The sequence below is a fragment of the Pteropus vampyrus genome, unplaced genomic scaffold (assembly GCF_000151845.1).
Source record: "Pteropus vampyrus isolate Shadow unplaced genomic scaffold, Pvam_2.0 Scaffold337, whole genome shotgun sequence".
NCBI classification, from domain to species: domain Eukaryota; kingdom Metazoa; phylum Chordata; class Mammalia; order Chiroptera; family Pteropodidae; genus Pteropus; species Pteropus vampyrus.
In genome coordinates, this window is record NW_011889118.1 from 1,853,331 (window position 1) to 1,869,246 (window position 15,916).

Below are 15,916 nucleotides of genomic sequence, written 5' to 3' on the forward strand. Positions count from 1 at the left end.
ACTTAGCATAATGTTTTCAAGATTCATCCACGTTGTAGCATGTATCACATACATCATCCCTTTCTATGGCCAGATAATAGTCTGTTGTATGGCTGTATCACATTTTGTTTATCTCTTTATTAGTTGATAAACATTTAGATTGTTTCCATTTTTTGACTATTATGAATAATGCTGTTATGAACATTCATGTACAAGTTTTTGTGTGGACATATGTTTTCATTTTTCTTGGGTATCTACCTAGTTGTGGAAATTGCTGAATTATATGAAAAGTCTATGTTTAACATTTTGACAAATGGCCAGACTGGTTTTCAAAGCGGCCGCACACTTTTACATTCTCAGTAGTGTGTGAGGATTCTAATTTCTCCACATCCTTGCCAACACTTGTTATTGTCATCATTTTGATTATAGGTATCCTAGTGGGTAGGGAATGATTTCTCATTATAGTTTTGATTTACTTTTCCCTAATAGGTAATAAATGTAGAGCATCTTTCATGTGCTTATTGGCCATTGTATATATTTTTTGGAGACATCTATTCTGATCTTTTACACATTCTAAAATTACTGTTTATCTTTTTATTATTAAGTTATAAGAGTTTTTTATATGTTCTGGTAGAAGTCCTTTATCATATACATGATTTGCAAAAATTTCTATTCTTTGGTTGTTTTTTCATTTTGTAATGGCATTATTTCCAGCACAAAAGGTTTTAATTTTGTTGCAGTCTAAGGTATCTATTTTGTTTTTGTTTTTTGTGCTTTTGGTGTCATATCTAAGAAGGCTTTGCTGAACTTAAGATCACAAAGATTTATTCCTATGTTTTCTTCTAAGACTTTTATCATTTAAGCTCTTACAATTAGGCCTATAATCCATTTTTAGTTAATTTTTTTGTATTTTGTGAGGAAGGGCTCCAATTTCATCCTTTTGCATGTGAATATTCAGTTGTCCTAGCACCATTTGTTGAAAAGGCTATTCTTTTCTTATTGAATTGTCTTGGCACCTTGTTGAAAATCAATTGACTGTGATGTATGGGTTTATTTCTAGACTCTCAATTATATTCCATTGATTTATATGTCTGTGCTTATGTCTGTACTACACTGCTTGATTATTGTGGCTTTGTAGTAAGCTTCATAGTAAGCTTTGAAATCAGAAAGCATGAATCTTCATCTTTGCCCTTCTTTTTCAAGATTATTTTGGATATCATTTGTATTTCCATGTAAATTTTAGGATTAACTTGTTAATTTCTGTAAAAATGCCAGGTGGGATTTTGATTAGGATACTATAGAATTTTGTTTTGAATAAATTTTAGTTTGATGCACCTGACTTTTCTGCTTGAAGTTCCTGTTGTTATACTGAAATATTTTTCTTTTTGAGAGATTCATTATATATGTACCCAGATTTGAAAGTAAACAATAAGGCATGTATATGTAACACAAGCAATTCTATACTAATTTAAAAAATTTTTTGTCTTTCCTTATCTAAATAAAAAGCTAATAAGACATGATTGTTGTAGAACATTTAGAACATACAGACTTTTTAAAAATTAGTATAATCTTAGCACTCAGTGATTCTAGATTTTGTTCTATCATTCATAAGTAGTAGTAGTGGCAGCACTTAAAAAGTGCAACACAAGGTTCTAAGCACTTTACATGTATTAAGTCATTTAAATCTCCGACAATCCAGTGAAGTTGGTACTGGTATCCCCATTTTACAGAGGACTCTCTTTGCACAGACAGGTTAAATGAGTTGCCCAAAATCTCGCTGTTCACAATCGACTGAACGATTCACCTTTAGTGCAGATAGTCTGATTCCAGAGTTCATGTTCTTAAGCACTGTTCTATACTGCCTTTCATTCTCTTATACATATGTATGTAGTTTGCTTTGTATATTCACACATCCATCACATCCATATCATAGCTTTTTTTTCTAACAAAACAGCGTTATACTATTTACAGTTTTGTAGCCTTTATTTTTTGCTTAACAAAAAGCTCAGAAACAGAGCTCAGAAACAGAGCCAGCTCCTAGTAGTAACAGTCACTCCTGATCGTTCCTGTGCTTTTAAGGCCATTGCTCTTTTCCTGGTCTCCCAGAGCTAATTCCTAATTGTGATGAACAATCATAGTTCATGTTATACAGATTCTTTCCCATTGCATTATGTCACATCTGCATTATGAAAATTTTCAGAGTGGTAGAAGTACCTGAACAAACACTTTCTTGACTAGTTGCTCTTTTTGGATATTTATGTTTCTGGGTTTTTATTTATTTATTTATTTGGTAATAATAACAATAACAACAACAAAGCTTTAAATTCCTAGAAATACAGTTGCTTCTCTACCAATTTAATAATAAACGATATCCAAGTGTTATTTTAATTTTCTATTTTGATATAATTTCAGACTAATAGAAATGTTGCAAACATAGTAAAAAGAGTTCCTGATATTCCTCATCTGTATTTTCCAGTGTTACTATTCTACCATTTTTCCTTTATCATTCTCTTTTTTCATATGTATAATTACTTTTTTATCAATTTGTGAGAAAGTCCTTTTACCTCTGAATTCTTTGGTGTATTTCCTAAAAGCAAGAATATTTTCTTACACAACTACAATACAGTTATCAAACTCAGAAAATTAACATTGATACAATTGTCTAATCTAAGTCTATAGACCTTATTTAAATTTCACTTATTATTACACTAATATCCTTTATAGGAAAAGAAAAAAAATTTTCTGTTCTGTGATTTAATCAATTTAACTCAATCAGGATTGAATTCAATAAGGATTTTATATTTCTAATAGCTTTAATGAGATATAATTCATATACCATGCAATTTACCCATTTAAAGTATATACTTCAGTAGTTTTTAATATATTCACAAATATATGCAACTATCACCACAGTTAATTTTAAATATTTTTGTCTCTTAAAAAGAAACCTTGTACTTTTACTTTATTGGCTCTCTCTTCTCTTTTCCCTCCAGTCCTAAGGAACCACTGATCTACTTTTTGTCTTATAGATTTATCTATGCTAGACATTTCATTTAATGGAATTATACAAAATATATGTATTTTGTGACTATTCTCACTTAGCATAATGTTTTCAAGGTTCATCCGTGTAGTAGCATATATCAATTTTTCATTCCTTTTTATGGCTGAACAATATTCCATTGTATTGATATACAGTAGTCCCCCCTCCTTACTTACAGTTTCACTTTCTGTGGTTTCAGTTACCCACAATCAACTGTGGTACAAAAATATTAAATGAAAAATTCCAGAAATAAACAATTCATAGGTTTTAAATTGCATGCCATTCTGAGTAGCATGATGAAAACTCACACCATCCTGGTCTCTCCTGCCCAGGATGTGAATCATCCCTTTGTCCAGCATATTAATGCTTTACATTTAGTAAAATAAGATATTTTGTGAGAGAGTGAGACCACATTCACATAACTTTTATTATAGTATGCTATAATTGTTCTATTTTATTACTTATCATTGCTAATCTCTTAACTGTGGCTAATTTATAAAATAAACTTTATTTTAGGTATGTATATATAAGAAAAAATATAGTATTCATAGGATTTTGTTCTGTCCATGATTTCAGGCATCCGCTGAGGGGTTTGGAACATATCCCCCACAGATAAAGGGGAATACTGTACCAATTATGCTTATCTATTCTTCAGTTGATGGACATTTGGTTTTCCACCTTTTGCCTATTATGAATAGTATTGGTATAAACTTTTGTGTGGATTCAGTTCTCGGGTGCATAACTGGGAGTGGAATTGCTGGGTCATATGGTAATTCTACATTTAAATGTTTGAGGAGCTTCCAGACTGGTTTCCAAAGCAGCTGTACCCTTTTACATTCCTACTGGAAGCATAATAGGGTTCTGATTCCTTCACATCCTCACCAACACTTATTATTATCTGACTTTTTGATTATAGCGATCCTAGCAGGTCCGAAGCAGTATTTATTGTGGTTTTGATTTGCAGTTCTCTGGTGACTAATGATGTTGAATATTTTGTCATGTACTACTTATCATGTGTATATTTTCTTTGGAGATATGTGTACTCAAATTCTTTGTACATTTTTTAATGGTTATTTTTTAATTATCGAGTTTTTAGGAGTTCTATATATATCCTAGATGCAAATCTCTTATTAAATATATGATTTGCAAATATTTTCTCCCATTCTGTGGGAATGGGAGAGTCTTTTTATTTTGATAGTGTTCTTTGAAACAAACAGCTTTTTTATTCCATTGAAGTCCAATTTACTTTTCTTTTGCTTCTTGTGTTTTTGGTGTCCATTGCCAAATCCAGGGTCATGCAGTTTTACGCCTATGTTTTTTTCTAAGAGGTTTATAGTGTTAGTCCTCACATTTAGGTCTTTGATGTATGTTACATTATTTGTTTATATATAGTATGAAGTAAAGGTCCAGCTTTATTCTTATGTATATGGATGTCCTTTTGTCTTACCACCATTTGTTGAAAAGACTGTTCTATCACCTTGTCAAAAAAAAGTTAAAGACACATGGGTTTATTTTTGGACACCCAGTTCTATTCCATTAATCTATATGTCTGTCCTTATGCAGGTACCATGCTATCTTGTTTACTGTTGCTTAGTAGTAAGATTTGAAATTGGGATAGGTGAGTCCTCCAACTTTGTTATTCTTTTTTTTTGAGATTCTTTTGGCTATTCTGGGGCTCTTGCAATTCTATATAATTTTTAGAATTTGCTTGTCAAGGAAGCCAGCTGGAATTCTTACAGGGATTGTGTTTAGTCTGAAGATCAATTTGGGGAGTATTGCTATCTTAACGGTATTAGGTCTTCTGACCATGAAAATGGGAGGATTTCCCGTTTATTTAGATCTTAAATTTCTTCAAATAATGTTTTGTTGTTTTCAGAGTATAAGGTTTTCATACACCTTTTGTGAAATTTATTCTTAAGTGTTTTATTCTGTTTGATGCTAGTCTAATTGTGTTCATTTGGGATTAAATAGATTTAATCGCAAAGAAGTAAATTTGATTTAAAAAATATTGACCTTGTATCCTGCAACCTTACTGAACTTTTTTATTGGGTTTAATTGCTTTTTGTATGTGTGACCTTCTTGGAATTTTCTATATGTAAGATCATGTCATCTACAAATGGAGTTAATTTTACTTTCCAATCTGGATACCTTTTACTTCTTTTCTTGCCTAATTTCCCAGCCAGAACCTCCAATTTAATGTTGAGTAGAAGCAGCAAGAGTAGACATTCTTGTCTTGTTCCTGACCTTAGAGGGAAAGTATGTAGTCTTTCACCATCAAGTATATTGTTAACTTTGAGTTCTCATAGATGCCTTTTATCAGGTTAAAGAATGTCCTTTCTATTCCTGGTTTGTTGAGTGTTTTTTTGTTTTTTTGTTTGTTTGTTTGTTTTATCATGAAAAGGCATTGGGTTTGCCAAATGCTTTCTCCCTCTTTAGATAATCATGTGGTTTTTGTTTTTTATTTGATTGATATGGTATGTTACAGTAATTGATTTGTGGTCATTGAACCATCCTTGCATTCCTGAGATAAATCCCATGTGGTCATGGTATATACTACTTTTTATATGTTGCTGGAATCATGCTTCTAGTATTTTGTTGAGATTTTTGTGCCCATATTCATATGAGATATTAGTCTTTAGTGTTCTTTGCTTGTGATGTCTTTGTCTGGATTTGTTTGTCTCCTGTCTTTTGTTCCTGTTTTTCTCTTTTGTTACTCTTTTTTATTAAGCTAATATTTTCTAATGTAGCATTTTAATTTATTTTGTGAAATTTCTTATAGTTTTTTCCCTAGTGATTACTCTAAGGCTTATATATGCCTTAAATTATCAGAATCAGCTTTATACTGACTTAATTCCAGTGAGATATAAAAATGTTACTCCTATTCCCTTTACCCTTTATTGTGATGTTATACATATCACACCTATATTATAAATCAAATATTATCGTAATATAGTTACTTTATCTAACTATATGCCTCTTGAAGTCCAGAGAAGAAAGAAGAGAAAGAATATATTTGTAGCTTTTTATATATCATTTCAGGATCTTTTCTTTTATTCCCTTGGATTCAAGTTACTATCTGGAGTCACTTCTCTAGCCTAATACTGCTTTGTTCCCACCTACCTTTATGCTATTATTGACAAATACATTTCATATGCTATAGGTTCAACAATGTATGATACACATATTTTTTAATTGTAGTAAAATACACATAACTTTAAATTTACCATTTTAACCATTTTTAAATGTTCAGTTCAGTGGCATTAAATACATTTACAGTGTTTTGCAAATATTACCACCATCCATCTCTAGAACTTTTTTCATTTTGCAAAACTGAAATTCTGTACCCATTAACCAATAACTCTCTATTTACTGTCCCCGCCTCTAGCCTCTGGCAACCACCATTCTAATTTCTGTATCTGTAAATTTGACTACTCTAAGCATTAACACAAAGTATAAACAACATCTAGAAAAAGTAAAGCTTGCCCATAAAGGCCCAGATGGCTTTGCTGGTAATTTCTTCCAACCATCGAAGGAAGAAATAACATAAATCCTACACAAATTCTTCAAAAAACAAACAAAAGGGTTATTTCCCATATCACCCCACAAGACCAGAGCAACGCTAATATCAAAACCCAACAAGGACACTACATGAAAAATCATAAGACCAGTATCCCTCATGAACACCTCAGTCATTTAGTATTTTGTTGAAGATTTTTGCATCAATGTTTATAAGGAGTATTAGTCTGTTATTTTTCTTTTCCTATAATATCCTTGTCTGGCCCCAACACCAGGGCAATGCTAGCCTCATAAGTGAGCCAGGAAGTGCTCATTCTTCCTTAACTCTCTGAAAAGTTTTAGGATTGGCATCGGTTCCTCTCCAAGTGTTTGGCAGAATTCACCAGCAAAGGTCCAGGGCCTTTCCTTGTTAGGTTTTGATTACCGACTCAATCTCCTTACTGGTTATAGGTCTATTCAGATTTTTTATTTTTCATGATTCAGTCTTGGTAGGTTTTATGTTAGGAATTTACCTATTTCATCTAGGTTATGCAATTTGTTGGCATACAGTTGTTCATAGTACTCTTTTAAAATCCTTTTTATTTTTATATAGTTGGCAGTAATGTCCCACTTCAATCTCAGATGTTAGTACATTCAGCCCTTAGTATTCACAGATTCTGTAACCACAGATTCAGCCAACCTCAGATAGAATATTCAAGGAAAGTTACATTATTGCTGATGTGTACTATGTACAGACTTTTTTCCTTGTCATTATTCCCTAAACAATACAGTATAACTATTTACATAGTATTTACATTGTATTAGGTATTAAAAGTAATGTAGGGGTGATTTAAAGTATACAGGACGATGTGCAAATACTACCCATTTTATACAGGGAACTGGAGCATCATGAATTTTGTTGTCTGAAGGGGTCCTGGAACCAATCCCCTGGAGATACCAAGGGATGACTATAATTTGAGTCTTTCATTTTTCTTAGCGTAGCTAAAGGTTTGTAAATTTTTTAAATCTTTTTAAAGAATTAACTTTTAGTTTTATTGATTTTTTTCTATTTTCTATTATACTCATCTCATCTCTAATCTTAATTGTTTCCTTCTGTTAGTTTTAGGTTTAGTTTGTTCTTTTTTTACTTCTTCAGTTGTAAAGTTAGGTTGACTCATGATCTTCTTCAACATGTTTACAGCTATAAATTATCCTCTTAGCACTGCTTTTGCTGCATCTCATAAGTTTTGGTATATTATGTCATCGCTTTTATTTGTCTCTATTTTTTAGTTTCCCTTGTGATTTCTTTTTTGATACATTGGTTATTTGTATGTTTTATTTTCATAAATTTAAATTTTCCAGTTTTCATGTTATTAGTTCCTAACTTTATCCTATTGTGGTTAGAGAAGATACTTTGTATGATATCTATCTCTTAATCTATTGAGACTTAATTTGTGACATAACATATATGGTCTCTCCTAGGAAATGTCCCATGAGCACTTGAGAAGAATGTGTATCCTGTTGTTGGGTAGCGTGTTCTGTGTGTGTCTGTTAGAACTGCAGTTGACCGTTGAACAACATAGGGGTTTGGGGCACTGACAATCCCCCATGCAGTCAAAAATTCATATGTAACTTTTGACTCCCCAAAAACTTAATTACTAAATCTCTCAGTATCTGCAAAAACAAAAAGTGGAATTACAAATCACTGTTACAGTAATAATAGCTTTGATAATGTGTATGCCCATGTATTTGCCTTTACTGAGATCTTTATTTCTTCATACAGCTTCACGTTACTTTCTAGTATCCTTTCATTTCAACCTGCAGGACTCTCTTTAGTATTTCTTGCAAGGCAGGTTTAGTGGTAAGAAACTTCATCTTTTATTAATGTAGGAATGTCTTAAGTTCTCCCTCACTTCCCCCTCCCCAGTTTTATTAAGATATAATTAGTATATAGCATTGTGTTAAAGTATATGACATAATGATTTGATATATATATTGCAAAATGATTACCGTAATAAGTTTAGTTGACATGTCACCTGTTATAGTTAAAACATTTTTTTTTTGTGATGAGAACTTTTAAGATCTAATCTTAGCAACTTCAAATATACAATACAGTATTAACTGTAGTCACCAAGCTATACATTATATCCTCAGAGCTTATTTATTTTATAACTAGAAGTTTGTACTTTTTGACCACCATTTCCCTCACTCACCACCCCTGGCAATCACCAATCTGTTCTCAGTTTCTATGAGTTTGGTTTTTTTATATTCTGCATATGAGTGAGATCATACACTATGTTTCTTTCTCTGTCTTTTTTCACTTAGCATAATGCCTTCAGGGTCCATCCACGTTGTTGCAAGTGGCAAGGTTTCCTTTTTAATCTCTTTTAAAAAAAAAAAAAGACATTTTTGCCATTTAGTTGACGGGTTTTTTATTTTCACTTTGTAAATATCATCCTACTTAACTCCCAGCCTCCAAAATTTCTGATGAGAAATTTGCTGATAATCTTATTGGGGAATCCCTTCTATATGATGAGTTGCTCCTTTCTTGCTGCTTTAAGGATTCTCTCTTTGTCTTTCAACAATTTGATTATAATGTGTCTGGTAGTAAACACTTTGTATTTATCCTTAGTTTGTTGATCTTCTTGAATGTTTATATTCATGTCTTTCCTCAAGTTTGGGAAGTTATTGGTTATTATGTCTTTAAATCTCTCTTCCTCTTTTTCTGTTTTCCTTCTGGGACTCCTACAATGCATATATTGGTCCCTTTGAATCTCCTGGAAGTTGCTTTTGCTGGAGGGGGAGGGGTTTGTAACAATGTTAGTGAGGGTTGCAACAATGGCTGCCTGCCTTCGTGTCTACACAACCACGATTGGAAGCAATTGGCCATCAATACACAGATCCCCAGTACTTGGAGGACAGGGTTCTTATTGCTTATCCTGCTCACACAAGCTATGTTTATGCCACACCAGGAACATCTGCACAGCTTCCTGCTGGGGTGGGTACTAAGAGCTGAAATGGGCTGAAATTAACCACAATTTTCTATCAAAGTCTTACCTTGGTTGTTGCAAGCCTTTAATAGACTCCAGAGTTCCAAAAAAGTTACATCAGGCAGATTGTGCCACTGTAATTTATGTCTATGTGAGATTTATTCCTAGTATTTCCTCCTCTGCCATCTTCTATACATATTGTATTTTACAGTTGTTTTTAAAATCAGTTCAGAGAAGCAATATGCATATGTGTTATTTATATAATTACCTTCATCAGTGCTTTTTGTATTTCCATGTAAATTCAAACTATCGCCTTGGATCTCTTGCTTTCAGCCTGATGAATTTCCTTTAGTAATTCTTGTCAGGAGGGTCTACTAGCCACACATTGTTTTTGTTTATCTGGGAATGTATTTTGCCTTGATTTTTGCAAGATAGCTTTACTGGCTATGCGATTCTTGGTTGACAGTTTTTTCTCTGAGCATTTTGAATGTTACCCCACTGCCTTCTGGCCTCCATTGTTTATGATAAGTCAGCTGTTAATGTTATTTGGGTTCCCGTGTATGTAGTGAGTTATTTTTCCCTTGCTGCTTTCAAGATTTTCTCCTTGTCTTTGGCATTTTACACTTCTACTTTAATGTGTCTCTATGTAGATCTCTTTGAGCTGATCCTCCTCAGAGTTCATTGAGCTTCCTGGATGTTTAGTGCTTTTTCAATAAATTTGGGAGGTTTTTAGCCATTATTTCTTTAAATATTTTTCTACTGCTTTCTCTCTTTTCCCACTGGTACTCCCATTACATGTATTGGTGTGCTTAAATGGTGTCCCACATTCTCTGAGGCTCTGTTAATTTTCTTTTTCTTTTCTCTCTGTTCTTTGGATTATATAATCTCTATTGACTTCTTTTGCCAGTTCAGATATACTGTTGAGCTTCTCTGGTGAATCTTTTATTTGTTATTGCACTTTTTAAGTCCAGAATTTCCATTTGGTTCTTTTTATAATTTCTTTCCCTTTATCAGTATTCTCTATCTGATATGACATTATCATCATTACCTTCCTTTACTTCTGTAATCATGGTTTTCTTTAATTCTGTGAACATATTTATAATGCTATTTTGATGTCTTTGTTAAATCCAGCATCTGGTTGTTCTCACAGGCAGTTTCTCTTTGCTTTTTTTCCTCAGTGTGTCATATTATCGTGCTTCTTTGCATGTCTCATGACTTTTTATTAAGAAACTAGACATTTTAGATAATATATTGTTACAATTCTGGGTACTGGCCTCCCTGGGGTGGGGGATGGTGGTGGTTATTATTTGTTTAGTGATTGGCTGGATTATTTTAGTGAAGTTTATTTTATCCCTTTCCCCTTTCTTTACAGTGTAAAGCTTCTGATGTTGCACCTCAGTGGGTGCAGCTTTGGGCATGTCTGCAGCTACCTTGGAATGATAGTGGGTTTTGGAGAGCTCTCTTGACTCTCCCTTTCCCTGACCTCACCCAGCTGTTAAGGTTTTTTAGTTGCCAGCTGATTGCTTTGCTGTTTTCAGCAATGTCCAGTGGGCATACATTGTTCCACGGACTGATCCATCAAATTTGGGCTCCTTTGAAGGGATAGTTCTCAAAGTCAGTGTCTGAGATTTGTTCTGACCGCAGGGAGGCTCCTCCTAGCTGCTTCTTTTCTTTCCAACGAAGTGGCCAGCAATTTAGCTTATATATTCAGTGAATCTACCAGTTGCCTTTCACTACTACCTCCTTTTTTTTTTTTTTTGAGAGTAGCCCGAGGCTTGAATTTTTCCATGGTCTGTTCCAAATGCAGTCAGTTCATCTAGGAAAAGATTTGGTGCTGTTTTATGTCTTGCTTCTCCCAGGCAGAATCTCTGAGCAAAGCTTTGGAGCTGGGAATGAGGACAATAGCATGTTTCTGAGCAATACCCCCACTTTAAAAACTCAGTGGAGGTGAGGGGACTGTAGCCTTTGTCTTCTCTGCAAGCTTCACCCAGCATGGAATCTTTACTTTTTGGTCTGGGGCAAAGGTGGATTGGGACCCCAATATTTTCAGTGGCCCTACAAGTCCAAGCTGGGCATAAGAAGGAAGCTTCCACCTCTTGGCTGCACTCTTCCAAAACTTATCCTCAGCTACAGGTATTGGGGGGCAGGATGAAATATTCCGATATCCTGCCACTCCCAGGAAGATAGCTTTCAGACTAGAAGCTGGGGGAAAGGGAGCCTTGTTTTGTTGACTTCACCAATCTGATGCAATTATTGTCTCAGCTGAGGAGTGGGAAGGGAGGCAGTTGATTTTAGTTCACATACCACAGAATCTCATTGTTCTTAAGTTTTAGATTTTCTTGAAAAACAAGTCTTTATTTTCCGTATGCCCTTAGGACCTTCCAGAGACTTTAAATGGTTGATTTTAAAAATAATTTTCCCATTTCACTGAGGAGGGGGCTGCAGAGCTCTTCATGCTGTCATGCCAGATGTGAAACCAATTTGGATTACATTTTATATTTAGTTGCTTTCTCTTCTTAAATCTGGAACAGTTACTCAGTCTTTGTTTTTCATCACCTTGACATTTTTGAAGAGTATCGGCCATATGATTTATAAAATGCTTCTCAGTTTGGATTTGTCTGACCTCATGAATAGATTCAAATTATACATTTTTGGCAAGAATACCACAGAAGTGATGTTGTGTCCTTTTCAGTGCATTGTTATCAGGAGGTGCATGACTGTTTAACACATTATTAGGTGTTAATTTCAGGCATTTCTTTCAACAGTCAAACATTGTGTCATACTGTAAATTTTTTGATTTCTAGTCAGTGAATTTTCTGTATGTTAATTGGTCATTTGTATTATTTTGTAAATGTCTTTAATGAATTATCTGGGATTTTGTTTTATCTTGATTTCTAGTCAGTGAATTTTCTGTATGTTAATTGGTCATTTGTATTATTTTGTAAATGTCTTTAATGAATTATCTGGGATTTTGTTTTATCAATTCTAATATTCTAATATTCTGTTGATTCTAATAACTCTTTAATATATTAATGGTATTAATTTTTGGCATGTATGTTGAAAATATTTCCCTAGTTTGCTCTTTAAGATTTTATTTTTTTGATATCTTAAAATTCAACTTTATGTAAACATAACAGCATTTTTCCATATGGTTTCCACATGGACTTTGGTATCATGCTTAGAAAAGCCCTTCTAAGTTCACAGAAATATTTTTCCTATTGCATATTAATTTTTTTGTTTCCCAAATAGGTACGTTTACAGGAGCACATGGGTGAAAAATATACTACTTACAGTGTGAAAGCTCGCCAGTTGAAATTTTTTGAAGAAAATGTGAATTTTTGAGAATTAATTCTGATCTGCTGCCAGAATTAAAAGACCTACATTCAAAGGTTTTTGGCATACACAGAAACAAACCTATAATCATGGCTGGAGGCCATTCACTGTCCTTCTCTTTGGGGTTTTTTTACTGGAAAAAAAAAGAACAGAGTAAAAGAAGCGAGCTCACAGAAGAAAGAAAAAAAAACATTGTCTAGCTTATTCTCTTTATGAGGAAAAATCTAAGACTTTGGTTACTGTTTACTGAGCCTTAAATCACCAACTTTATACTTAGAACTTTTTTTAAGGTACTAATTAGCTTGAATACAGGACCATATAATATTGGAAATTTTATATTATCTTATAGTGATAAAAGCAATAGAAATAAATGACATAGTATGTCTAGTGATACTACTTGTCATTGTTAATTACCTTATGTAGTAGTTGATCAGTCATTTTTTTAAAAAGCCAATTTACAATTCTGGGATTAGACAAAGAATATGAAGCTGTATCTAATACCTGAGCAACTGAATTACTTCTTTACATATTTATAGTCTTTTAACATTTTATTTTCATGTAATATGCACTTTGTTTAGGGTATACAAGAATTGAAACTAAGAGATATTTTGGCTCTGTAAATCAATGTTTTTACATGCTGGTGTTTTTAGATTTATTTTTCCATTAGTGAAAACATTTCTTAAACACTAATTCCTTTTCCAGTTGAGCAATTTATAAGTAGAGTGCAGCTCCTTTTAGTTACGGACATATTTGTCTCTTGAAGTTTGGCTTCTTATACATCAAGATATTGTCTTCCCATGTTTTAAATGTATGCTTGTATATCACATATTTTATTAATTGTTTAATAAGGGGTAATGCCCACCTAGGAAAGTTTTTATAAAAGTCTTGATTACTAAATTTTCACTTCTGAATTCAAGGGACTCTACAAATGAATTCTGCTCCAGAAATGTTTTTAGTTTTTATAATTAAAAATGTATCTTACCCTTTTTTGAAAATACACATCATACTCTGTTTGCTTTCCAGTCACTTAACAGACCTTTTAGTTTTTTTTACTGTGCGCCAGGTACTGTGCCAGGAGCTAGAGATATAGTGGTGAATAAAACAATACTCCCTGCTCTTATAATGCTCATAGCCTGGTTTCTGAGACCTCTTCTGTTTACGTTGAAGGGTTTGTTAGAACTCAACTATAAAATTATAAAGTCCCAATGCCCACTTGGGGAAAAATCTTTGGCAAACTGTTTGTCTTCATGAGCTATTCACCATTTCTTGCATGTTTCAGAAGTCTGTATCTTTTTGGAAAGTCATTGATTTAACTTTTCTTATTGGTATGAAGTTGTATATATTATTTTCTTAGAATAAAAAAATCTCTCCTATACTTTATTATTCCTGTTTTGTGTATTTTTATTCTGTTTAAACATTGTTTTCATACTACTTTTATTTTTTTTTCTTGAATGCTTAATCACTTTTCATCTTATTTAATTATAAAACACATTTTTAAGACTGAATTTTCTTCTCACTATACTGTGGCCACATTTCAGACTATGATATTCTTTTAGACATCAGTTTCTAAGTAGTAATTCTGGTTTTGATTTTCTTTTTTAGAAGTGTTTCTTAATTTCTATATATTTAGAAAGCCAAGGAAATAATCTTCTTGCTCCAGCTACATTGCAATGTTGGTACTATGACCTGTATAACCTGTTTCTTAGAATTGTTTTTCCATGTGATTCAGTACATAGTTCATTACTGGAATGATCAATAATATGGGCATTCAATAAAATTGAATTGTTATGCACATAACAGTATCATTTGTCAATTAAATATTATTCAAGTCTATAGAAGACCTGATCAATAGAATTTTGTGATGTAAATGTCCTTTATCTGCACTGTCTGATATGGAAGCCACTAGTCTAGTTCTGAGAATTCAAATTTTTAATTAAATGTAAATAAATGTTGACTAGTGGCACCATATTGCACAGTGCAGCTCTCATTAATATTTACTGAACACCTATTATGTGTCATATCATATACTCTTGTAGGTACTGGGCAAAGAGCAGTGAGCAAAACATGTTCCCATGGAGCTTACATTCTACAGAAGACAATTAACAAATATCCACTGTGAGATATACTAAATGTCATGAAAAATAAAGTAGGCTAAGTGGATATAGAATGAGGAGCATACCACTTTATTTTGATAGGGTAATAGGAAATGCTTCCTATAGTTACATCTGGTTAGAAACCTGAATGAAAGGAGTGAACAAGTCATGTATATCTAATGGAAGATATTCCAGCTACAGAGAACAACTACAAAAGTCTATCGGTCACCTGTCCTTTTGATCGAAATCAGAAAGGCACAGTGTTGGTCCCCTACCAAGAATGTAGCCTCTTATTGGTAATATTCTTTATGTATTTCATGTCTTATTCAATGCCCAATTCACCACAGTAATATCTTGGCAGTTTATATGTCCCTCTTTTGCCCCCATTTAATGCTTTGATATCAAGTATCTGACTCTTTCACTATTACCCATCCTTTCTGCCTGTACCTGCCTAGTTATCCTTGTCTTATTTTTGACCTTTGGGTATCATTTTTAGAAAATGAGGGAACTTGATTTTAACCCTATCTGGGGGCTCCTCCCTTTTAAATCCCAATTAATTATATTTACTGATACATTTGGTCTTATTTCTACCTTCTTAATTTTCCTTATTTTTTAAAAATCTCTCCTGACTTTTGCTGTATTAAGGTCTTTGCTCCGCTTTTTTAGATTCATAGTTAAGTCCTATATCCTGGTATTGAGAAATAGAATATTATCTCTAATAACCCTTCTACTTCCATCCCTCACACAAGACCTTTAGAATATTTTCTCTTCGGCTCTCTGGAAAATTTAAAAGGAATTTATAGCTTCATAGGTTTTCACTTTGGTCCACCTCAGGTAAAGCATAATTAAATGTTTTCTGCTTAACAACAGCCTTATTTTAGGAGTACTAAATATTACTTTATCACAAATTTACATTAGTAAATTTTTTCATTAGGTGCTTACTGTTAAGAAATATATTAGGAACTTGAAGCTACAGAAAATAGAAA

At 33.0% G+C, this 15,916-nt stretch overlaps 1 protein-coding gene across 1 annotated transcript in view; it reads left to right on the top strand.

The window, feature by feature from the left end:
- Positions 1 to 14,217, top strand: part of NEK4 (NIMA related kinase 4) — a 33,087-nt gene extending 18,870 nt beyond the window's left edge. Inside the window, exon 15 of the mRNA XM_023522318.1 lies at positions 12,754 to 14,217. Coding sequence (XP_023378086.1) covers positions 12,754 to 12,846 — 93 coding nt within the window. The 3' untranslated portion in view covers positions 12,847 to 14,217. The remainder of the gene's footprint in view (positions 1 to 12,753) is intronic.
- The last annotated feature ends 1,699 nt before the right edge of the window (positions 14,218 to 15,916 follow it).